Source organism: Glycine max, chromosome 8 (genome assembly GCF_000004515.6).
Source record: "Glycine max cultivar Williams 82 chromosome 8, Glycine_max_v4.0, whole genome shotgun sequence".
Classification (NCBI taxonomy): Eukaryota; Viridiplantae; Streptophyta; class Magnoliopsida; order Fabales; family Fabaceae; genus Glycine; species Glycine max.
The window spans coordinates 2858499-2885203 of record NC_038244.2 but is presented as its reverse complement, the minus strand read 5'-3'; the positions used below and the strand labels follow the sequence as shown (position 1 = coordinate 2885203).

General features: G+C 32.2%; 2 protein-coding genes across 4 annotated transcripts; one reads left to right on the top strand and one right to left on the bottom strand.

The window, feature by feature from the left end:
• Positions 1-16178: 16178 nt before the first annotated feature.
• LOC100795749 (auxin-responsive protein IAA27-like) lies at positions 16179-19312 on the top strand. 2 transcript variants are annotated; one of them, XM_006584509.3, is made up of 5 exons: positions 16179-16948; positions 17746-17975; positions 18103-18244; positions 18354-18415; positions 18880-19312. In XM_006584509.3, the coding sequence occupies exons 1-5, from the start codon at positions 16347-16349 to the stop codon at positions 18915-18917; spliced, it is 1074 nt and encodes a 357-aa protein (XP_006584572.1). In that variant the 5' UTR covers positions 16179-16346; the 3' UTR covers positions 18918-19312.
• A 347-nt stretch (positions 19313-19659) lies between these two features.
• Positions 19660-22106, bottom strand: LOC102665312 (polyprotein of EF-Ts, chloroplastic). Of its 2 annotated transcripts, none has more exons than XM_006584756.4 (2): positions 22001-22106; positions 19660-21036 (listed from the first exon to the last, which is right to left on the bottom strand). In XM_006584756.4, exon 2 carries the CDS (start codon positions 20649-20651, stop codon positions 19860-19862), a length of 792 nt encoding a protein of 263 aa, XP_006584819.1. In that variant the 5' UTR covers positions 20652-21036; positions 22001-22106; the 3' UTR covers positions 19660-19859. The 2 variants fall into 2 exon arrangements, with proteins under 2 accessions (XP_006584819.1, XP_006584820.1); XM_006584757.4 differs by having other exon boundaries at positions 21151-22067.
• Between the last annotated feature and the right edge of the window lie 4599 nt (positions 22107-26705).

Here is a 26705-nt window from a genome sequence, read left to right as displayed (position 1 = left end):
CATAATTTGTTACTTTTAAATCTCGTATTTATTGATTTATTGATGTGATTAATCAAGTGATAACTGTATTACTGATACATTCTCTTAACTGCATTAAATCTGTGAGTAAAAAATGTGTCTCCACATAGTTTTTTGCACAGTCTGAGCAAAAAAGGTTTTAGTGGGCAATGGGCCAAACATTTGTTTTACCTTGATCATTGTAGCTACTCTTTTACCTTTGTCAAATAGTTGGACTAGGGATTAAACATTTATTATCTTGAACATGCAGCTCAAATATAGAGCATGGCCTATATACCCTTTTAATTTGGCAGTTTCCATGCCAAGATAGTTGGACTTGACTTTTTTATTTGGCAGTGTCCCTACTCTTTTACCTTCTTGGTAGACACCATGATGCATACATATTTTTTCAATAATGGCCATTACAATAATGCATGACTATGATGTTACTAGACTATGTAATATTTATTCAAGTCAGATATAATTTTACATCTGCATTATGGTTTGCATCAGATATCCTATCGTTTAGAAGAATTGAAACAAGAGTATGAGAAGAAGAAGGGAAAGATAAGATGATCTGGAGAACTTTCTAAAAAGCCAATGCTTCATTCCTAGTGACCAGACAACTGAAGCAAGAGCTTATGCAGACATTTGTTAGACATAGAACTACTGGTAAATCTTAGAGAAGGACCTGAAGGTCTATCTTTCCTGCTGAGAATTAATCTAGTGTGAAAATCATACCCTCAAATTCCATGTTGCTTCATTGGATAGTGGTACACTACAACTGCTTCCAAGACTTGAAACATCTGATCCTACAGGCAATGGTGTTTGCTCCAAACCATGATTGTATAATGTGCTTAGAAGAGACAAAGTTGTGTTGTTACATTTGGACCTATTATTAGAATTTATGAAACCTCTGTCAGGTTGGTCAATTATCTTAATATTGAGAAAAGATTGTGATATTCATAACCAACTCCTTCAACTCTTGAGGTGAAATAAAATTTCATGAAGCAACATATATAATAAGCATGAGTATAAATTAACAAATATGGAGATAAATAAATTAACAAAAATATATAATGACTTTATTTGTTAAAATTAGCATATTTTAAGTTTTTGGGTGATACACGTTCAAATGATGCCTTTGAGTTATAACCCTAACTCTTATGCTTATTTTTCTCTAGGATATGTTTTGTTGCTGTTAACCAAGGACTAACAATATATTTTAAAATGCCTACATGTATCCCTAAAGTGAGACAATGTGATTATTTAAACAAAGGAACATTCCGAAGACACAAATTCATCAACCTTGTTAATTAAGCCTAACAAAAATTCACATTTACTTAAAATTATATAAAAGTTCAACTTTCACACAAGTGTGTGTGCGTGTCTGTGCATTTGGTTTCTGACTTATAAAATGTCAATATTAAAGAAGAGGATAGAAATCAAACACCTGTCTATTAGATTTGAATTTAAATTCCAATGACTAATTTGAATTTAATACAAAAAGCAATTTGCATATGAAGAAATATAAATTGTTTACATACCATCATTTGGATGCACCTCTCTGCTAATCTCCTTTTTCTTTCCAAGTTACATTGTGCTTTTGCATTGTCTACCCCCTTTTCATATTTTTGCACATATCTTTTGAATATTTTTTAGTAGAATTATTTTTTACAACTGGAAAATCTACACATTAGAAAAATAAATATATCACAAAAGTGAAGATAAAAATAACAAAACTCAGTATTAAAAGTCTTGCCTGTGTGTAGGACCAAAACTTTGAAGTATGCGATTGTGGAAAGGCTCTTACTATACAATGCAGTATGCGATTGGGGGAGTGTCCTGTGATTCGGTCTTTCATGTGAAGATGCTTGCACATCCCCAAATTCGTTTGACCGAGTTTTCATCGAGTGTCACACGATTCAGAGGGTCTGACTGAGGTTTCATGGAGTGTCTGCGATTGGGAGAGTATCCTGCGATTCAGTCTTTCATGTGAAGATGCTTGCACATCCCCAAATTCGTTTGACCTAATTTTCATTGAGTGTCGCGCGATTCGAAGGGTCTAACCGAGGTTTCATGGAGTGTCGTGCGATTTGAAGGGTTTGACTAAGGTTTCATGAAGTGTCTGCGATTGGGAGAATGTTCTGCGATTCGGTCTTTCATGTGAAGATGCTTGCACATCCCCAAATTCATTTCACCGAGCTTTCATCGAGTGTCGTGCAATTTGGAGGATCTGACCGAGGTTTCATGGAGTGTCATGTGATCCAGGGTTTGATGCGAAGAGGCTCACACAACCCCAAATTCGTCTGATTGAGGTTATCCTCGATTGCCCATATGTGATTGGAGACCCTGCAATTCGGCCTTTGATGTGAATATGGTTCACGAAATATTGCTGCTATAGCATCATCATCATAATCGCGAACGTAGAATCTCTAATATTGACGAAAATCTAAAGAAAGTGAAACACGAATGAATGAAGTGATCGAATTTCAGAAGATTCTTCTGCGCCGAAGATCTGGGAGAGGACGAAGTTGTATGTGAAAAACCTTGAGATGAAGAACAGGTACATAGAAGGGCATGCTGAAGACTGGGGCATTTGAAGGTGAGTATCACTCAATTGAAATGTATTGTATAAGGTTTTGGAAGATTGTGAGTATCACTCAATAAAAGAATACTATTCTTCTTCCACCTCATCATTTTTGCTGACGTGATAACTTATATGGAATAGCTCAACTTTTATATATTATAAATAGATTAGTACTCATTGTCGGGCTAATGAGCCAATAAACAGGTGAAGAATATTTTCCATTTGTTGAGAATGTGCTATAGCTAAAATTTGATCTCAAAATTGACTGAGTAGTTTTAAAAAGAAATTATAAAAAAAGTTGTTAAATTTAAGTAATTTTAGCAAGACATTCTCTTGCACCTTTCTTATTACACTTTTTACTCTTGATTGAGATTTATTAAAATACAGTCTCACGTAATTTTATGATCGATCAGAATAAATTTTAGTCAAAACAAATAGTGCTAAAAAGAGAATGCTATTAAATTTTCTTTAAAATATGAATATTTTTTTAGAATAAATATGAATACCATTTTATATTATACAAGTAAGAAAGAAGATAAATTAGACATAAAGTTAATGATATTTTAGTTAGTTAATTGGTTTGAAAAAAAATGGCAATAGTAATGGAGATATGGAATGATGGTATTCAAACTGCATGTTTTAGCTTTTCATTAATATTTTGATCTCTTAGCTACCAAATTTTAAGATTTTCGATAAAATTTAGTCAATAGTAGAGAGTGTGTTAGATAGTTAGAGAGTATTTTGCTAACATTTTTCTTGAGTATTAAACTACCATTTCTATAGTGATGCTGTGATTGCATTGTTTGCTCCCAGTACAAACTCTGCAGAGCAACGGGGATGGGGAGATAACACAAAACTAGGACTCAATTCAGCAAGATATGATGCAGGGAGATTTTAGCTTGAAAGTTCAAACAAACTGGTGTAGGCTATCCTCGAAGGGTCAATTGCAAGTTGAAATTATTGTCTCTGCAGTATATCTTTTATTGCCTGAAACATTTGACTTCTTATGGTGTGACCCTCGTTAGCCACACACATTGATTTTGTTAGGATCACGTTTTGGTGGCCGGTGCTCCACCACAGACTGTAAATACATGTTATGTAAAAAAGAGTGATTCTTAATATTCTGAGTGTAACACATCAAACGGTTTATATCTTTCTGTACTTAATCCAATGGCATATATTCAATTTGTGTTTTATTTTCAAGGGAGATAATAAAATTGTTGTCATGGTAGTAATGATTTTTATTACAGCTGATTGATTGGTTGAGGTGAAATAAGGGGAACATGGTTTAATTTATGTAACCATTGTATAAAAAATGGGATTCCTCATTCCTGCAATGTCCTCTTTCCACGGCTGTAAACTGAGTTGATCATTTAGGCCTATCAAGTGGTTCACTTTTTGTCTGTTTGGTAGGATTTTGGATTATGAGCTTTTGATTAACAAAATGTAAGGATTCAGACATCAAGATATGAAAAGAAAAAGAAAAAAAAAAGAGGTTGGTATAATATAGGTTTTCTTTAAGCCTGTCATCAATAGGAAGAAATATTAGTGATACTTGTTATCATGAGCTATTGGTCTCAAATCAACAACTGTCACTGCATGTAGACTACAATGTATACACACTCAAAAGCTCCCTTCCTATTCAGACTCTTTTTTCCCCCTCCTATCAAGTGTTTCTACACCTTAACTATGTGTGACTAATCCCTGTTTCGGCATTTGATGCTGATATATGGTGCTCTTAGTCTGATAATATAAATTGTCAATTGAGTCACTTCTTGTGGTCTATTATTCCTGAGACTAATCTTGTTAAACAAGCATTTACAAATGAATTTAATAATTATCTTGTTTAATCACCTGTTCTATCATTATGCCAAGCTAGCTATACTCTATAGGTTATTAAAAATAGAGGAGGAAGTGGAGGCATGTCTTTCTCACTTCTTTTTGAAATACAATGTTTGATGCTTTAGTAGTTTAGTTGCCTTGCTCCTTCCCATATTTTATTATTTATGTCAAACATTAGCATTTTTTAATTTAAGAAAAAAATATTAGCTTCACTTGTAACTCAAAGTTTTCCACTCTTTCCGTTTTTGGTATATTATATAGATAGAATTTTAATGTGATTAGTAGACTAGGAGCCATAGCTAGTTAATTATTTGCTTCTATGCCATGTCAATTGTCTCCAAAGTCAAATTAGCACTTGCTAGAATTTCTTCATACGTTCAAGTGACTACTCAAGTCGTCTCCAAGTCTTCCAATACAGAATTCTCAAAGTCTTCTACAGTCACATCAGTATGTCATTCAATGCTTTTCAAATATTCTTAGGGAGAAGACCCCAGAAAAACATGAATAATTGCTATATTTCCTTTTAGTGAAAAAATGGTTTCCTTTTCTTGGAAAATAATGGTGTGGATGTTACTTCACAATTGTGTAGTAGAATTGAAATAATACCAAAATCGGTTAAAGTTGGCTCTGTGATGAACTAAGGGAATATGGGAATATTTTACTTTTGATGCGTTGATCACGTTTGACATTTTCTTAAATTAAGGATCACTAATAAAGTTGTTTGCGCTATGTAACTCATACAACTTTCTATATACATTTTAAAAAATTGACCGATCTTGCTGTTATATGTCATGATTTTCGATTCAATTTATACAATCTTGGTTATATCGATCATTTTGATGGTTACTTCTTCATTAAAATTTTATTTATTGGTTATCTACCTAGCTAGCTATTACAGATTCATGAATGTGCATGTGTAGATAGGAATTCTGTTAGCTGTCATCTGTCTCTATATACATTTTGAAATTTAACGCATACAACTCTCTAACATGCTTACAGCCATATTGAATCAATAATATAGCGAACGTGTAACTGATATTTCATCTAGTGTTACTAAAGTTTCTTGTTTTACTATTTTAACAGTGGCCAATAATTTACATATATAGAGGGTTAATGTTATCTACATGCACTTCTCCAACTATCTTCTCTGAATATCATTTTTCAAATTTTACAAAATGCCTATTCACGGTGAATTATGATCACGTCAATCAGATATTAACAGTGTCTCAAAGTAAATGTCTTTTCAATCCATCAGCAAGCTAAGATGACCTTTTTCATTGTTCTATATTAATCATTAATAAGATTCAATAAACCCAAATAGCTAAATCAAGCTTGTCATTCAATTTCAAGACTTTCGGAGGGCTTTTTTACGGTTGAGAAAAAAAGAAAAAAGAAACTATCAACTTGCATGATGTACTCTTCTCCAAGTTCACAGCCCATTTAACAAGAAGTTCGTTATCAGGAGAATTCTGATCTCTTTCAAAGATAATACAGTAAATTGTATCATAATCAATATAAGATTCCAAATTGTTTTGGGCTATGAAATGATGCAGCATGTAATACATTATCATACCCACACGACAATTTGGAGTATGAGATCCAGTTTTAGTTCTAGGATCTACATATGATACAAAAATGATCCCTGAACGCCTAATGCTAATATATATTTAGAAAGAAAAAAAATATAAATGTAATAAGTAATACGATATAAAAAAATGACATGCTATATTTTGATTGGGTTGAATGGAATTAGATTGAGTTAATTTTTCTTTTTTGAATTGTATGTATTGAATTTAATCTAATTTGACTTGTCCTAAACATGTATTTATTCTTTAAAAAACTCTTTCTTTAAGTTTTATTTTAAACTTTTAAGAATATGATTTTAAAAATGATAAAATCTTACTTCTTTAAAATTCATTTTCAATAAAACAATATTTTTTAAAAGTAAAAGATTAAGGGCCTGTTTGCCTAAGCTTCTTTAGAAGCACTTCTAAAAGAAGAAAATAAGAAGAAAAAAGATGAGATGAACTTTTCCATAAGCAAAAATAAGTTCTCCATGAGTTAATTTTTAGAAGCTCACCTATAGCTTCTCTAAAAGATGAGATGACCTCTACAAATTAGCTAATGGAAAACTCATTTTAGCTAATGGAGAATTTCATTTCATCTTTTTCTTCTTATTTTCTTCTTCTAGAAGTACTTCTAGAGAAGCTTACACCCAAACAGGCCCTAAATATGTATAATCTAATCACCCAACCAAATCTAACTCAACTTCAGCAATTTGTATTAGATGCGGTTAATAAGAAGAAAATGTCAAAACTGACCTGATTTAATTCAATGTCGATTGATTATTGCATCGGGTAATTTATTTATTTTTTCAAAATTTTCGTAGACCCCTAATTTTATTTCACTTTTTCATAGACTCTAATTTCATTTCATTTTATTTTTCAGAGCGTGACCTGTGATGCCTACATCCTTTGTATGTGAAATAGTTATGATTCAATTGATGTCTTGTGTGCATGTGTCTACGCAATATGCATGCGTCCGAAACTAATTGGCTTGGCAGAAAGTCTTTTTATCACTAAAAGCTCTCTTTTCGGCAGAACCGGTGTTAGTGGATACGATCAGCTTTAATGTGGCTAACATTCTGTTCTTGTACGGTATCACGGTACACTGGTACCGCACTACCCAATTGATAAAGCAAAATTAATGAAATTAAAACAAAGTTAAAGCAGAATTTTCGAACAAAATCAAGTAATTCACAAAAATCACTAAATATTCCAAGATATAAAATTTTCTTCCTAGTTACCCTACCTATATCCTACTACTCCATGCCACCGTCCACGGTCCATCCAAATTGAAGATAGCCAAACTTAATTATCTTAATTAGCATATAATTTAGATTGAGGACCTTGTTATGTTACTTCTATGCATGTGCACAAGATAAAGGGTGCTTGTCTACTTCAAGATGCTGATTAGTGATGAGACAGAAATGTGAGATTTACCTTGGTAAAGAGCAATGTATTTCCCTCTCGTCACATTCTTCACTTTCTCAAGTTCACATTGATAACTAATTAATCTCCCAGCTGGCATATCATCATGGTTGCACACAAGTTACTGTGGTTGGAAAAAAAAAGAAAAAAAGCCTATGGGTCCAGTGTTACAGCAGCACTGTGAAATACCAATGTCCTGATTTTGTTTATGCATGCTACAATAGAAGGGTGGTGAATGGCGGTGATGAATAAGGTTCAAATTAAATCATAGTAGATGGAGTGAGACGCATGCAGGGCCAATAATTCAGGGGCCCTTAGCTAGTTGGAATACATTACAATCTGCAGGCTTTTTGAATTATATCCCACAATTCAGCTGTGCTAGGTGACAAGATTAAGGACGTTGATATGATATGACTCGCTCCTCTAGCTAGTAAAGGTGAATAGGAATTCCATTTAGCACAAATAAGACCTGACTTAGGGTAGTGGTGTGCTTGGATTGCACTCACAATATATTGTGTAACTTTCAATCTTTCCTATATGGTCATGAAGTAATTATTTCAGAATGGAAAGAGGACGTTTGTTGCAACTCCTAATTAAAGTGATGTGGGGTGGTAACATATATACAGGCTTAAATTTTGAATCTCTATTTGTCTTTCCTTGTAGTCTTGATGACATTTTTACTACTGATTTTTTCAACGCTATAGTGCTAACCTTAGATCATTGCCAAGATGGTTGCTCCAAGTTACTAAAGGAAATACCAAAAACTGTAGTAACCTTTAGTTTTTAAGTATTTGGTTCCTGTCCCTGTATGTACTGACCAGTGACCAGTAACCATTGCAGTGCATGGTTTCACATAGTTTTTCGTAAAGGTTTTACAGTAATGGATGTTGGTCTTGAATTAGCATAGCCTTTAAGACTCACACCTATTTAATGTGTGTTTGGGTGAAAGTTGAATTTATTTTCTAATATTGATTTTGCTTAAAATTAAATTTCCTAAAGTAATTTATATTTAAACGTTTTTATTCTAAAAACAAGTTAATTAGTAGTATAATACTATCAGCATATTTGGTTACGCTGCATGTGAAAACACTGATGTGATACCAAGTAATTTTACATTCAAACATACACTATTAAATTTTTTTAACCAACATTACTTAACTTAAAATCAATTTTAAACTCATAATTGATTCTTCAATTCTTCGACGTGTGACCAAAGGTATAAAAATTTATGTAAAATTACTTTAGCTAGTATTTCAACATGAATCCAATATGCCTCTCTCTAACGTTCAACACTTCTCTGCATTATAGCTACAGAGTCTTTTTATCTTTGTACTCCATCCATGCGCAATCTAACCACTACTCCATACACGAGAAAGAAGACACACCTTTGCATGATAGGACTTTTTCACTTTTGCATATTAATTGATTCTTCTAACCGCACCTATTCTTAAGATGTTACTGACAATATTTTTGATTCACAAATAAAAACCCCTCCCCCGATTGAAAAAACAAACCAAAGACCCATACGAATGATGAAAAGTTAAGATGTGATCTCTGATTGACGTGGAAAGAAGATGGTTCACTTTACCTACCTTAATCTAATAACTATTTACCAAAAGAAAAACTTAAAAGTATGCTTAATTACCATTGCATTTTAACAGCTATAGTTGTAACTAATTATAATTATAAATTGTGATCACGTAGAGGTGATATATAAGGTGATATATATTTAAGTCCACTCACATGATATATATGTGTGTGTGTGTGTGGTTTTTACTTATTTCAGTAAGGAGAATCTTAGCAAGCAACTGAAATTGTGGGGCCTGGTTTCTCTGATCTAGTGCATCAGACGTGCAGACTGTGCTAATGTTCATACAGGAATATGATTGTCCATTTAGGACTATAAAATTAAAAAAAAAGTAGGTTGGGACTCCACTTGTGTTTTATCAAATTCTTGATGGGGTCAAGGGAGTGTTATTTTGGAGATTGATGCTGTCTTGTACCCTTTACTAGAAAGTCTTTGGTTCGATTATGACAACCATTTGATATGCTTGAGTTAAACTTTATTCAAGTACCTGTTTGGGAGCTGTAAATTTTTTTACGCTTTTTAAGTTTTCATTATTTGGTGTTGTTCCTGGCCGTTCTTTTTGGCTGGATTTTGGCCTCTTTTTTTTACTGATTAAAAACAAAACAAAACTTGTAATTTTATAGAATATCCAACTGCATGTGAGATAGGTAAAAGGGTGTAACTGTCAAAATTATTACTCTACTTTTTTTAGGAACAAAATTATTACTCTACTTAATCATTTGCTATTGTCTCAAAAAGATTTAATTCGTGAGTGTTTTTTTTATTAAAGAAAAATAATAGATTATACAAATTAATGTATTTTCAACTGATAAAAAAGTAATGTATTTTCATCAGACGACTCCACAATAGAGGAAAAAAAATTATTAATTTAGCATTCTAGCTGATAGAGAGTTATGCCTCACACTAGTTTCAATCGAGAATACCTTTGTGAATTAAACTGAAAGAACTTACTAGAGTTGAAGGTGTTAATACTTTCTCAACAGTAAACTTTTTATTTGAAAATTATCTAAAATTCTAACAAGTTGAAAATTATAAGATTTGAATTCAACTTGTGATCGAACGATAAATATTTAAAGGAAACTGAAGTCCTCACTGGTTATTAGACTAAAGTGATGATTATAATTCTGTAAAAAAATAAGTGTTGGTTATAATTTGCAATAGTCTGCAAAATTTGTTGATAAATAGATGCTAATGAAATGCATAAGTTTAAACAAATCGATCTGTCCCAGCATTCGTAGTTGGTACCATGCAATTGGGTAGCATGAGAGATTAGATAGATACTATTTTGTAGATTCGAACAAGGCCTAACATAGAAATCAACCATTGGCAAATAGAACTAAAATTATATATAATCAATGAGGATTAGCAGTTGCACAGTTCATTATTCTAATATTCCATACACAAATTGGATGGGATGCGTGCATTGAGTACTGAGGAAAAAGATTAGAATCCTCATAAGTGCGAGTTAAAAAGCTGAACCTTATCTCATTATCCAGTTAGCACTGTGGCTTGATTGTAGGGAAAATGCATGACAAATTGGACCCCACAAATTGACACAACCATCGAACATAGGATTGTGATTAGGATATAGTTGGGCTTGGCCTAACTAACCCACAACCAAAAAAAAAGCCTCTTCTTACTAACACATCGAATGCAACAATAGTGGAGTGCCATCATAGTTTTGATTAGAGGAGAAGGGAAAGAAAGTGAGAGAAATCGAAGCACTGAACAAGCCTGAAACGATTACAATGTTGTTGTTAGCACTGCTGTTCTTGGGACCCATCAACTACATTACAAGAAAGAATTTTCATTTTTCAATAATAGGACCCATCGAGGGATATGAATTCTTTCTTTGAACATTGTTTTGTTAATTTCATTCACTAGCTTCATGCCTTTTTGTTTTTTCTAGTAAAGAGTAATGCAGTTTAATAAAAAAATAATTTTGAAACGTACAAAAAAAATATAATTTTAAGTACACATTTATTACACATGATCACTTTGGTAAAATCATTGTCAACTTAATCTTCAAATTAATATCTTTGGCAGGTATTTAACTTTTGCCCATGACATCTTAGTCACATAAGAGAAGAGAGTTGATACACTTTAAACCTATGTAAACTAGATACACACTTACGGATGAAAACGAACAGAACGGATACGAGTAGTAATCATTTGCGCGCCCATTACCTGTGCAGGTACTCTTAAATAGATAACCTACAGATTTTTTTTTTATTTTTTATATCCGCGTGTTTCTGTGAATATTAAAAAATAAAAAAAAGTTTTAAAACAGTTTAAAAATATTTTTATTATAATTTTTATTTATTCTATTATTTTATTTTAAAAAACTAGTTTTAATATTTCCAACAAAAAATACTCAAATATTCTACACAATTAGAAATATCCATGAATAATTCTTAAAAAATATAAAAAATAACAATTTTATTGTGAGCTCCAAACAAAATTATCCTCCAAAATATAAACTCAACTAAAATTATACGAAGATATAAGTCCAAAAAATTATATTCCAAAAAATAAGTATAAATAAAATATACATATAAAACTATTTTAGTATTTTAATATTACTGAGTAACATATACCCGTAAATAAGGGTACCATGATACCCATCTTCACTCATTAACAAATGAGTAGTGAAAATACTCAGTAATGGGAGTGTGACATTTTATGTCAACTCTATACACATGGCAATACTACAATATTCAAAAGAATAAGTGTTTTTTTTTATAAAAAAAAATTAAGTTATACCCTACACGTTACTGATCATTCAATAACTTGATAGCTGTCAAGTTACTTTTATATATATTATTCTTTTTTTATAAAAAAATTACTTGTTAGACGTTTGAGATTTTATCTTCCTTTGAAGTTATTAAATTACACTAATTTAAAGATATATTAAATATTTTAAACTAGTTTTGAATTAATAAAAAAGTTTCTGAGCATTGCATTATGTTTATAACGTATAAATACTTTTCAGTATCAACGATAGTTTTGCAACGATTATTTACAAAAGAATAGTATTTGTTAGTGTAAGATTATTTTGTTCTGTTTTATTTGAAAGAACGATTATTTTATTTAACATCCGAGGTCCCCGAATTTTGACTCGCGATTCTGTAACCGTTAATTTATTTATTTTTTTAAGACAAAGTGCTTAATAAAAAAAAAATATTTAAAATCATAAACTTCTAACTAATTCAAATAACAAGAAATCCAAATAGATTTTGATTGCTTTTTGTATAACTATGATTTGTGCGAAAAATAGTACTTAAGTGGAGGCTCATTGTCAGAGACTTAGGAGACAGCATTTTCTCCATTACCTTAACAACTGTTTATCCTACCGTTAAAAAAGTCTGCACGGGAATATTTTTTAATGAAAATTAATGATTAATTTTTTGAAATATTGATATTTATTTAAAGAATTAATTTTTTTAATATTTTTTTTCAATATGCATGGGTCACAAATCGATTCCATAATCACACACAAGAATATTAGTAAGGGTTGAATTCTTTACAATATATGCGAAAAATGTTTTATGGAAAAGAATGAAATTATTTGAATATATTTTATGCCTTAAAAAAAATTAAACTTACGCTATGGTGCACAGAAAAAAAAAAAGAGAGAGAGAGAGAGTATATGTACGTAGGTCAAAATAGACAACTTCTTATATACGTACCCCTTGACTTTTCAAGAATTAATAACTGTGATCATAAGATGTTTTTTTTTTTAAAAGGTCATAAGATGGTTAATTATAGGTATTATTATCCTTTATTTTGGTAACACATTTAACAATGTTAAATATATATTAAATATTAAAAATTAAAATATATTCTTAAGTAAAAAAAAATATTTATATGTTACCAAGCAAATGAAATGATCACATTCTTCTCCCAAACTGTACGAGCGATTTTAGTATGTTCATTTGGTTCTTGACCAATTTTTCCGGTTCAAGAATGGTTATCAATCAAAGCTGTTTTGAGGGTTATTAAGACCAAATGATAGGCCGGTTCGATAGGATTTTGATAATCATGTTATATACGTATTATTTTTTTATCAGTCGTTAATTTATTAAATTTTTTTAGTGGAAAAATCAAATCTCACTTTTTTTTTTCTTTAATCAAACCCAACTTTATATCTCGGCGAATTCTGTGGTGGACTGCCAAATGACCTGGTATTGTAGGTAAACATGGCGCTTACCAGTTTGCTACAATATTAAAAAAGTTTTCAAAATTTGCAAAATGGTCCCATGTCCTTCAACAGTTCAACATCGCTCTTCGTCTCTCCCCTTCTCAGTTTCTGTCATTTGTTTCTTCCAACCCTTCATACCCATTCTTACATTCCTCCTAAGCTGATTTTTTTTAGATAAGTTTTAAAACTGTGCATGTATGCTATGCTTTCTTAGCTTATGTTGCTGCATTCATCCTCCAAAACTGTCATTTAATTTTATCTTCTTCTCACATAACACTTAACAGTAGCTTTATGTCCTGTTTTTTGAATTCATCGATAAACACTTGAATGATAAGAAATAAAATTCATGAATCAGTTTCATCCAAACCATTCACAAGACAGTTTATTACATTAAAAAGAGGAAAGCGATTTTAAGAAGAACAATTGCCATGCCCCACTGTATGTTAGTTCAATAAAGGTTACACCCCCCCCCCCCCCCCCCCCCCCCCCCACACACACACACACACAAATCATAATCTTTGCACATAGTTGATTCAAATGATGTAGACCAAATTGGGGTTTTCAATCCCATAGCTGAGACACCTATTAAACATTGAATCAAGTCCTGAAAAACATAAGAATTTCCTTAATCGTTTCATCCCAATTTGGTATTTGACGGGTGACATTTGGAAGGGGGATGTGGAAACAACACTTGACAGTGAGAGGAACTATGCACCAGCTCACACATTAACCCTTGACGGCGCCGTTAAGTGCCTTGAGGGATGGTTACCCCCATGTAACCTTCCGGACCTGCCGCCGACAGCCATGACTAGCCGTGATGATGGCGGATGAGCAAAAGGGCTGAATCTGTGAACAGTGAACAACCTATCTGCGACGACTTTCTTCTCTTTTAGGGTTTCACTTACCCAAATCAATAATCAGATTTAGAAGCCAAACACTTACAACCAATACCTCCACCCAAGTCAAAATCCCAAAATTGGCACGCACCTCAAGCCAATCGTATCAGCTCAAAGCAATATTCCACGACATCAAACAAAATCCTTGCTCCGATCTTCATCCTCGAACCGCTTTTGCCCTAATAAACCAAAATAAAATTTACAAAACCATCCACCTGTGGCTTTTATACGTGGACCAAATTGCAAATTCCTTAAATATTACTGAATAAGTATCCGATATTTGTACTCATTCCATCTCAACACCCTGTTATATATGTATATTAATTAACTTACAATTTAAACAAATCATAAATAATTATATGGTCCAAAGTTATAACTTTTTATTAATTAGAATTATTTATTAATAATTTAATAGGATGATTAAAATCACCAATTTATAAAAATAGGAAGACAAAATATTATAATTAAAATTCAAGAGACCAAAATGATAAATTTAAAAAATTAGAAGATAAAAATTACAATTTTGAAAAAAAATAATTATCATATATAGAGAGCTACCGTTCACTTCTCACACTCTCACATAACGGGGTTTTGTCTCCCACCAACCCATATTTTTCGCGCGGATTTCCTTTGGGTTAGTATATTATTCCTTTCATTAAAAGACTACATCCAACAATTCTACAATGTATTATATAAAAGAAGAAGAAAAATCTCTAATCAATAGAATGTTTTTAAGTTTAATAAAAAAAATATTATTAATTAATTAAAAATATCCTTAATATGACTAAGACAATTATTATAAAAATTAATAAGTTTAATATATATAATTACGATTAAATAAGAGTGTAAATTTATTATTGTATATATATTATTATTATTAATAAGCTTCTTTTTTTTCGTTTTCCTGTAGATATTTTTGTAATTTTATTATACAGTACACTCATGAATCATTTTGTAACCAAAAAAATACAGCACAATCATTTAACCTTTTACGCGTAATCATATTTCCAAGTTTTTTCCTTCAAAAACATGAATATTTTTTTTTTCTTCCTATGCTTTTATACGTTATTATTACTAGTATTAAGCAATGTTTCAACTTTCAAGGGCAAGTAGTAAAAGTAATATTACTACTACAAGACCCATAATGATAATAGGAATTGCAATTAATTAACTAATGACAAAAACAAAGCTCATAAACCTGACATGAACCTAATTAGCAGTTAATTGTATGATAATAGATAGATTCAATTCTTTTTCTCTCATTTTTTTTTTTGTCGTTTACTTTTGTTTTTTCCTTGCAGATCTCTTCTTTATCTTTCTTAAGTTGTCACTTTTGTTGTATTTGGTATTCTTGGTTAATTTTCTCTTTGTTGGCCTCTCCAATGCATCTTCAACTTTTTGTTTTTCTTTTCTTCACGAGAATCCAAGAAAGCAAAGCAGCATAAGAGCCAAGAAAATCTGGAACTTGTTACGGTCACTGTTTTTTTTTTTTTACTTTTTTGTTTTAGGCGCATGAAAATTTGGCTTTTTGAGAGACACTGTTCGTTCCATCATTTTCTTTGATTAATGCTCCCGCTTTCCACCCTCACTGTCTCACCTTCCTTCCCTGCGCTACCAAAGGCGCATCTTAGCTTTTTGGCGCACACTAGCACGTTCTACAAAGCATATATAGCAAAAATATAAATTATACGCAGTTTTAGTTTTTTTTTTCTTTTAATATTATATATGTGTCAAATATTAACTTACTGATTATTAATGTCTACAAATTTGACTAATTATATTTAATAGTCTCTCTTTCTAACTATACATTTTCTAATGTATTAGTTTTGCTATTTTTTAATTATTTATTTTAATATATATTTCTTTTTTCCATAGAGACTTCAAATGTTATTCATTGAAAGTAAGCATCGATGGATAAAATCATTATGGATAAAGCTTAGGGTTTAAAAATCTGCATGATCATTTTATAGTAAATTATAATTATAATAATTCTACATTATTAACAATTAATTTTCATGTAACATACAATCTTCTATTTTTAAAGAAAAAATAGATAAAATAAGGAAAGTATGCCGGGTACTTTCTGTGGGTTGTCGGAGTAGTTGGCCACAAAAAGATTCACAAAATTTATAAAAAACTAAAAAGGAATCACAACCTTCAAAGATTTTTTTTTTTTAATGTAGAATAAAGCAGAAACAGTTGAGCATTTTCTTATGCAAACCACATCCTCGTTCATTGTTTAATGTTAGCACTTCCCTGTCTTCTTTTTTTTTTATATATAATTTTTTTTAGCTCCCTTAAATGTAATTGGCCAACACTACATAACAGAGCAAAGAGAAAAGCTTCCTTCAATGTAGTTGTGATTCTTCAATACCATATATTCTCTTTCTCTTTCTTGATTTGTGTTGTGAAACAGTTAAAAGTGGTCTTGATGTCTGAGGCATTGGAAGAGGTTGTTCCTTCAATGAAAGGAGGGTGTGAAGAAGAAGGGTTGAACCTGAAGGCTACTGAGCTGAGGCTTGGGTTGCCAGGGTGTGAGTCACCAGAGAGGGAGGGTGTGTTTAAGAGTGTGGTGGTGTCTGGGGCCAAGAGGGGTTTCTCTGATGCCATTGATGGAAACTGGAATGGTGGAGGATCTGAAAAAGATGCCGCTGCCTTGTTTTCTCCAACTTCAAGGGGTGCTGTTAGTGTTAGTGTTAGTGCTGCCAAGTCTCTCACTCTCACTGCAACAGACTGCACCAACCAACCAACTGCTTTGGGTGCTTCTGTTCTCAAGGAAACTGTTCCACACTCTCCAAAACCATTACATGAGAATAAGCCCCAGATTTCTGCTCCAGCTGCAAAGTAAATACTTTACTTCACTTTCTCCTTGCTATGTAGTATTAGATGACTGTGTCTGTGTGTGTTTCATATTTAGTTTTTCTTGTCTACTTTTGTTTAGCTTCTTAGGTTGTTGATGTTGGTTCTGCCTTCATGAAAGTATTTTATTTATTTGTCTTGTCTCTATTTAGTGTTTATAGTTTCTCTGTGTGTTTTTAGCTAGTTGGGAGCAAGATGTTTCTTTTCGTGTTGAGTGATTGGGTAGGCATGCAGATGATTCAGAAGAAGAGGAAAGTTCCTTTTTTTTTTTCCTCTTTTTGTTTAGTCTTTAATCGAGCCTAATATGTAACTGACCTTAGCTAGTGGATAAAGCTGCTTTGTTGTTGTTGTTTATATTTTTATCAGTTGGAATTTAAACTTAAATGAATCAACTCAGGCTGATTACTCTCATGTTAGCCTCCAGTGTTAAACAAAGTGTTATTACTTGTGTTCTTTGTAATTTAGAGGATATTCCTTCTATGTTATTAATCATCGTATAGTTACTTTGTTTGTTCCATTATTTTTCTCCTGTGTCTTGGTTGTCTATGATCTTCTTGTTATGGTATGTGATTTGGGATTTGAGCTCCTCCAATTATCATTTTCTGTGGTTCCTGATCCTGATGCTAAAAGATTTTGACCCTATAGATAAGGATACAAATCTCTATTAGCTAGATTCCTTTGTTTTGAAGAATTTAATCACTGGCTCTGAAAATTGAAAGTTTTTATGAATTTGGTGCCTATAATAGAGTAATTAAATAATGAATTGTTGTTATGTGAATCAGGGCGCAAGTTGTGGGATGGCCACCAATCCGTTCATTCAGGAAGAACTCAATGGCTTCTCAGCCTCAGAAGAATGATGCTGCTGCTGATGCAGAAGCCAAGTCTGGATGCCTTTATGTTAAAGTCAGCATGGAAGGCGCCCCATACTTGAGGAAAGTGGATCTGAATAGTTTTACCACTTACAAGGACCTCTCTTTGGCACTTGAAAAGATGTTTAGTTGTTTTACACTCAGTAAGTTCCTATGTTTAGCTCTTGGTTGGTGGCATGAATTTGTTTGTATAGTGTTTCAATGGCATAGACTCATATAACTGAATAATATGCATGTATTATTCTGATTATGTTTTATTAACAAGTTCAGGTCAATGTGGCTCATATGGGGTTTCTAGTCGGGAAAATTTAAGTGAAAGTAGATTGATGGATCTCCTTCATGGTTCAGAATATGTTCTTACCTATGAAGACAAGGATGGAGATTGGATGCTAGTTGGTGATGTTCCGTGGGAGTAAGTGCATTTTCTCACTTAATTTCAAGGAGAATGTTTCGGATTTTCACTAATTTGATAGACAGTCATTTCTAGGACATATCTGAAATGATCTTATTCTTCTTTTTAGGATGTTCACTGAGTCTTGCAAGAGGCTGAGGATAATGAAGAGTTCTGAAGCAATTGGGCTAGGTAGGTCCAACATTCGTTTTAATTAATCTGTTATACTCTGCTTTCGTTCATTCATATATAGATGTAGAATTGAGAAAACAGGAAAGTCATCATTCAAACTGGAAAACAGAATCCTGGTTTGACAAACACAATTGTACTCAATTGTTAATGCTTTGATTTTAGTTTCATGTTTCTTTAATTTTACGATTTTTTTTAGGGCAAGTTATGTATATATATATAACATTAAATTGATATACTGTGTTAAAAAAAATAGATTAATATGGTCTTGTTGCATATATTATTGGTCTTGACGACGATGCTTGGTTCAGACTTCAAATCCAAATAAATATCTAGATGATAATTTCAAGTTGGGAAAGGGGTAAAGATATCCAGAATTGCTACTATAGAGTTTATGGTCTCTATATTTTTTTTTCCTTTTTTGAAAGCTTTATTATGACAGTCATCTAAATTTGTGATTATTGCAGCACCTAGAGCCATGGAAAAGTGCAAAAGTCGCTACTAGCTAGTGCAATGCTGTATGCTTTTGTCTTCTAATCCTGAAAGATGGAAGACCACATTTAAGCATATAATACCTGAGTATTTCTTACGTATAATTCTATATACGAGATTGGGGTGTCCTAAACTTTTTAGTGGGCAATATATATTGATGACAGCATATTAGGTTTGTTGTAGTAGCCGTCTATATCATTGATGTAGATGTTTAAGGTTTTAGGTTGTTCTCCCACACTTCAGTTACAGTCATCAAGGCTTACCGTAGTATGTAAATTTTGCATTTCTGTGAGCGAGCATTTTGTTTGTCATGGCAAGCTAAGAAAAGAAATATCATACTTTCTTTATGTTCACTCTTACATGTAAAGTTAAATATTTATTTTAAATTAAGAGAAATTTTAAAAATTATCTCCATTCTCACTGTCACTTTTCTTGTTTTAAGAACTTGAATTATCTTTATCCTAAAAAAAAGAATTTGATTACCTTTATGTCATTCTTATTCCCTTAAATATTTTTTTTTAATTTCAATTTTAATTTGATTTAAAGTTCAAATCTTGATATATTGTATTAAATTAAAGAATTATCTTTGTAAGATAAATTAAACTTTAATATTGCTCTAATCATAATAAATAAAAAAGCTAAATTTAAATTTTAAAATTTGGATTTTGACATACTGTTAATAAAAATGTTGGTAGATAAAATAAATTTAACTTTTATTAATAGTATGTCAAAAATGTTTTAATACTACTCAAATCTTAATAAATTTTGTATTTTTTATTTTAAAAAAAGTTTAATATTGTTAAATTGATCTAATGGCAAAAATATAGGAAAGTCACTGATTTTTCTTTCTCAAATCATTGAATCCATTTTCATTTCCAAGCATCTACTGTATTTGGCCTCCATATCTACCTACCTCTTTCTCAGAAATTTCATCTTGTGCCATTATTTTTGTACTTCAGAAGGAAGCATCGTCAACCAAACCCTTGCTGCTTTCAGGTTCACCCTGTGCATCAGAAACATCTGATACAATTTCCCCTTGCTTGACAATTTCTTTTGAAGTTCTAGCTGCCGATGATATTTCAACTGTATTATGTATTTTCTTCCCCTCTTCCAAAAATGTAGCAATATCCTTATTTTTGCGAAAAGCCAATGCAAAAGGGTTTGTTGCAACATGGACAACCCCTTGGCCTATTTCAGAGTCCAATGCTGCAACATCTTCTTTCTTCATAGTCAATGTCAGTTGCCCTCTATTGATACGCAAAACTTGTACACTGACTTGTTGACCAACCTGCAATGATGAAATTCCTGTAAAATTCTCAAATCCCTCATCAGATTCCTCAGATATGGGCAGAAATTCTTCCTCCCCATCAGGAAGTGATATAAAAGAACCAGACCTTGCCAAATTCTTCAATGTACCCTTAAGGTCCTGCCCTTCAACAAATTTCGTGTTTTTCTTCACCTCATCTTTCCTTGGACCGGGCTTAACAGTGTCATTATTATTTTCACGCATAGAGAGAGAAATTCGCTGAGTTTCAGTGTTGACTTCAATTAGCTTCACCTTCACTTCTTGTCCTACAGAAACAACACTAGCAACATCTTTTACATAGCCGTCACTCAACTGAGAAACATGAACAAGGCCATCCGTGAAACCTCCAAAATCAATAAAGGCACCAAATAGTTGAATAGATTTTACTTTCCCAGTAAAAGTTGCCCCAGGAATCAAATCTTCATTCTTTACAGGAGCCATCTCACTTCTCCTAGCAGATCTTGGTCGTCTGGCGTCATACTTAGGAGATGAGTCTAGTTCCTCCACTGCTACTTCTGTTTCTGTGGTTGTTTTTGAAGTGGCAGAGGTTCTACATATTTTTTTATGAATCAGTATCTCCTTTTGTTATGTGGAAATAGTCCACTGGCAACAAATGGAGGAAACAAAAATCTCACAAGAGTTGATGATCCATGTTTTACAGAGCTCCTTGACAAACTTGGTGTTGTTAAAGAATTACTTTTCCTTCTCAAAAAGCAAGTTTCAGGAACAAGTGGAACATTGCCAACAGAGCATGGTATAACAGAATTCATGTTGGCTTGAAATGCAAAACTTTGTTATATTCCCGAATGAGTTCGTCACATGTCACCTTCACAGAACATATGAAAGATGAGAAAAAATCAGATCATGTAAGTAACAAGATACGCCTAAGTGGTCACTATATAAAAATACACAATAATTTTGCACAGAAACAGGAAATCACCTAGCATGTACACTTTTGGAAAAACAAGAATCACATGATGCAATTTGCTCCTCATATCAGCATTAATGTCCATACAAACACATCCGTAGTTCATCAGGAAACATAATAAAATATTTCTCATATTATCAATAAGAATAGAAATAGTGCACATCTAAGTTCACATCTTCATGAAAATTGCCCAGACAAATATGGCCAACGAATTGGAGTATATATGAAAAATGTCAGGAACATATTATGAATCAGGATTTCCATTCAGTGTACTCAGGTTAACTTAGTGAACGCTGTTTATGAAGATATAAACTAAATGGTTTACTCTCTCGCACTGGCCACTACACATATTGGTTCTATTCATTTTATCACTTCATTCATGCACATTGATTAGAAGTGTTCAAGCCCTTACCCCAATTATTTATCAGCCCTTACCCCAATTATTTATCTCGCCTTGCTTAGAGGAGCTGAAATTTCTATGTAGGCATTTTGGCAAAACTACTCTGCGGCAAATTTTAACAATCTTATTTTGATTTCATTAATCTTAATGTCACCAAGATTATTGTCTATAGACTCTAGAACACAAAATATTTCAACCTATGAGTATTGGCATTTCAATCACAACGTAACGTAATACTACTATAAGAAACACATGCTGAAATTACGGAGGAGGATTGTCTAAAGGAAAATTAACTTCAATGAATCAATTCAAGCATAGGGTGGAACAAGAATGCTCCAAAAAGAAATTTGTAACAGGAAGAAGTGAGTCCAATAGTTCAAACACCTAGGGATAACAGATTTCTACAAATTATCTAACAATACAAGAATTGGTTTGGTCGAACCGTCAAAGCAGAGTATGTACCTCGGAGGCATAAAAAACTTTGGTACAAAAACGGTAAAAATGTTATCTTATCGACAAAGAGTGGAACGTGGAAGGAGGGAAATGAAAGACGAGGCTTTAAATCCTTATCTTGTGCCACTCCACTCCAAATGACACAAACAAAAACAATGATGAAACTGTTCGGCTCGCTTCACAGCCGAGCCGAGCCACACTGAGCTTTCCGCGGGTAAAGATTTGTAGGGCTCGAAGCCCAAAACATAGCTGAGCCCATAAATAGATTGGGTTCATGTTTGGGCTAAACCTTTATTATCTATATTTAATTTTATGTAAAAAGTAAAACTCTAACTTAACACACCCCATAACTTCTCTAATATCATTAAAGCATTAATAACCACTTCCCATAAAAAGAATATTTTTAATTTCTATACACGAATGAACTTTAGAAATGATTTTAAAGTAATTATTATAACAATTTAATTTATATGAACTGTCATGATAAAACCTTTGACATAGTATGTCTTCACTACACAATTGTTGTCTCTAGTTCAATATCATAGAATGTGTGATATTATAATTAACATTTGATGGTTTTTTTCAAGACCAGGAGACTTGAGCAATCTGTGAACCATAATGAGCTCTTCTTGGCCATGCACAAAAGAGGTTTGCCAAGTAGTTGATAAATGTTCTAATAGAACATTCATAAATTATTGATCATACATAATGTTTTTATACAACTTGATTATCAAATAAAATAAGTACGTATCTTACTATGTTATGATTATTTTATTTGGGAGATATAAATGCTGGTTGGTGAAGCCTCCATAGGTAGGACGCAGGAGGTGGATGGGTCAACCAAGCTTGGCTTTGATTTTCATGCTATAATTTTTCATGAGGTCACAAATCACAATTCTATACCCTCATCTATATTGACACATTTTGTCACCTTCAGATAGATGTATACAGAGCGACACACCCCACCATTTCATAAGCAAATGCATCATCAGAAAGGAAGTACAGGTTAATTATATGAAGCTAAACAATCAAATTGTAGACTAAGTCGCAAAGCCAATCAAGCGCATAAAGAATTTGCTAGAATCAAAAGCTTACTTGGATGGATAAATCGATTTTAAGTGGGAATGTTGAATAGTAAACTTGATATAGCTCAATATTACATGAGAATTAATGGGAAAAAGAGCAAATTTAGAGAAATATCTAGCATCTAAAAATGATTAAAATTATTCACCAATGTGTGATGGTACTTCACATTTACAAAGTACAAAGTATAAATAGAAATGAAGTTCCCCACTTTTTAACGAGACAAAATGTAAGAATCACTAACAGTTGCAAGAGTTATCTTCCCACTACTCTTCTCCTTGATAAGCCTATACTCTCTCAAATTTTTAAAAGTCTCCATTTCTAATTCTTATTGGCTAACTTCAGGGGAGGTAGAAGAGCAAGTAAAGGGAGGCGCGGGGACGTGGATACCATGTTCTCTAAGTTTGTGATTTTTTTTTTCAATGCTTGTGTGTTCATTAGATAAACTCATTACTTAGTCTCAGTAGTAATTCAATTTTTCTCGTAATTTTTACTAGGTGATCTTTTCACTTTTATGTAACATATATTTGGTCTAATCTTGGTCGCTTATCTGGCTCCCAAGTCCCATCCCATGGAAAATATTTTTTTTATCAGCAAAAACAGATTTTATTTACTTTGGTACAAGGGTACCATATCTCATATATGGTAAATTAGTAAAATAATATATAACCTTTCCCTCCCAAGCTGCAGTTACAAAAGTCACAAAACTACTCCTATCAATTTAAAATCCGGATAAACAAAGTATCTGTTATAAATCTGAATCCTAGCAATTACCCTAGAGGAGCTATAAGGTTAGCTTAGTGAAAGGAATAAGAGAGATTGTAAGTTTGAATTTTTTTTCACTAACAAAAATTAACGACTAACATGGATAGGTAAAAAAAAATCGTGCAGTCCTGTATAATTACCAAACCTACTGTAACCCTTTCAAACATTATTGGCAATATAAATCAGTCATAAAAAGGCTGAGAAAAACCTTTCATTTTACTTGATAAAGCCATAGAATATTATTTTAAGATAATCCATTAATGAAAGATAGCTAGTAAGATTCAAACCCAAAATTTTGTATCATGGCTGATGGTCTGGATGCTGTCGATCGAGCCAACCATATATATTGTCATCTTCCTACACTATTGGTTTCGGTTTTCATTGATTTACCTAACCCACTTAACTGAATTTAAGAAGCAATTAACAGTTTCCGATTATATATTTTACGTAACTAGAGGTACTTTCTGTCATTCTCCTACCATTTTAGAAAAATATTTTACTTTTAACTCCCACAAACACATTCTTAATTACCCAGCTAAAAAAAGGTTAAGCCACATGCAATGCAATATAAGAGAAACGACATAAACAAATTACAAGACAAGATATTGGAAGCTAGAAAATTTAATAATAGTGAGATCACATGGATGCATGGAAGCAAATCTTTATGAGAAGTATACATATTATATAATAAAATATATGAAAATACGAAATTACATAAAATAAGACTTTATTTTCTAAGTATAAAAGAGTTCACTTGAATAAAAGGTTCATATTCGTTTCACTGTTATCATAAACATTTTCAACTCAAAACGAAGTCGTTCAAGTTTACAAAAAAACTCAAGTTACGAAGCATAATAAAATAACATATTCAGAACATCATGTGTTTAAAATAGAAACACATGTCCCAATGTCACATCCTATCAGAGCATTATGTCCTGACGTTCTCCAGCACGAGGTTCCTTAAAATAATTCACATATCCATCTGCTTCCACGAACACAAGGTTTGAGATTACCACATGATTTAAACACAAATAGCACACAGAGAGAGTTATCACATTCCTAAACATATAGAGATAAAAGAAAGCACGTATATACATATAATATAAGTATAACAAGCTCAACTTACCACAGTTTGCATCATTTTATCACTTATTGCATAACGTCACTTGTCCCCAAGGATTTAATCACAAATCACATTTCACACTTTCACATTAATCATGTGTTCAAAACAACACATCTTTAGTACAACACAACATCTCACACTCATACAATTCATTACCCACTATTACGTAATAAGTCACAATGATCATTACAATGCAACAAATACACTAAGACTCAATCATATATGCAATGTGGTATCATGTTAATGAAAAACAACACTAGGGCGCCTAGGAGTACATAACAAGACACACCACAGAATGAGTATGTCAGGTCACTCTCATTAAGTGAAATCATAAGGTGATAAGTTAGGATCACTCTATTTTGCGAGAATGCTTCAACCATATGGGATCAACATAGGCTTAAAGGAGCACTCAAACTGAGTGTATTTACCCTAATGCCTAGACTTTGAAGAATCTGTTACGGTCTCACCTTCCTGATTCAGGTCTAACCCTTAAAACAATTTTTACATACAAATATTGCTCATGAATTATATAATACCCACGACCTCACACTTATTTTCAAAACACAATGTGCTACAATTTAACACCTCAAGTTCTTAATTTGGAACCCTACACTTTTCTTTTAATACCTCACACATTACGCTACAATTTAATGCCTTAGGTTTCTAACTTGAAACCCTACACTTTTCTTTTAACATCTCGCGCATAAACACCTTTTTCAAGGTAAACACTAGTCGAGTTATTGTATAATTCACAACTCAAACACACAAGTAATATCACATCAAGTATTAACCACACACTTATTCACAACCATATCCCATGTTCGCAATTTAACACCTCCCAACGTCATAATCCATTATCACATATTCTCAAGTATCTCACAAATTAACACGTGTTCAACTTGTCACTTATATTCAATCTCAATCACAATTCATAATATACAAATAGTATTACATGTATAAACAAACGGTATATAAATAACTAAACACACAAATATTCTAATCATGAATTTACAAACTAAAATATAATCAAACAAAACTATGCCAAGGATTCACTAAAACTTTCAAAGAACCTTATAATTAAATAAACTTTGACCAATTTTAAAGAATAACAGTATGAAACAATATATAAATTCATACTAAATATTAAAGCTAAAACAATAATCGAGAATGTCATTCTGTTAGCCTATTCTAATTCCAAATTATAATATTAATTCCAAACTATATATAAAAAAAAACCCCTAAAAAGCACGAAAAGGAAAAAAAATACAAAATCAATATCTCAATTACAGTAAATCTCTCCTTACTTAATTTCATCAATTTATGCTAATTAGAAGAAAAAAAACTCAATTTTTAGGGTTCACACTCAACACAAGAACATATCAATTTTACAGCAATTTCGCATCGGGATATCAATTGGTTCATCAAACATATATAAGTCACAATTATAGTTGTAAAAATAGAATCAAAATTTCATAAACACCCCAAAATTCATCTAAATTGATCATCTAAGGATCTCTACACATATTCTCATTACACTCAACCGTGAATAACTCATCTCTTACCTCTAAGCGGACTCAAGTGTGTAGTCCGACAACGATAGTGGTATCTCTAGTGGTTTCTTAAGATTCTTTAAGTTTTTCCTCTGGTTGTTCTGCTAGGATTTCCAAGCATGAGAGAGAAGGAGATTAGAGCCTCAATTTCACTATCTCCGTGTGAGAGGAGTTTCTCTCCTTACATACATTA

Coding starts and splice junctions, on each gene's coding strand:
- LOC100795749 (XM_006584509.3), top strand. CDS start 16,347: ATGTTAGCACTTCCCTGTCTTCTTTTTTTTTTATATATAATTTTTTTT. Junction 17,976..18,102: donor GTTTAGTTGTTTTACACTCA/GTAAGTTCCTAT, acceptor TAACAAGTTCAG/GTCAATGTGGCTCATATGGG. Junction 18,416..18,879: donor TTCTGAAGCAATTGGGCTAG/GTAGGTCCAACA, acceptor TGATTATTGCAG/CACCTAGAGCCATGGAAAAG.
- LOC102665312 (XM_006584756.4), bottom strand. CDS start 20,651: ATGGCTCCTGTAAAGAATGAAGATTTGATTCCTGGGGCAACTTTTACT.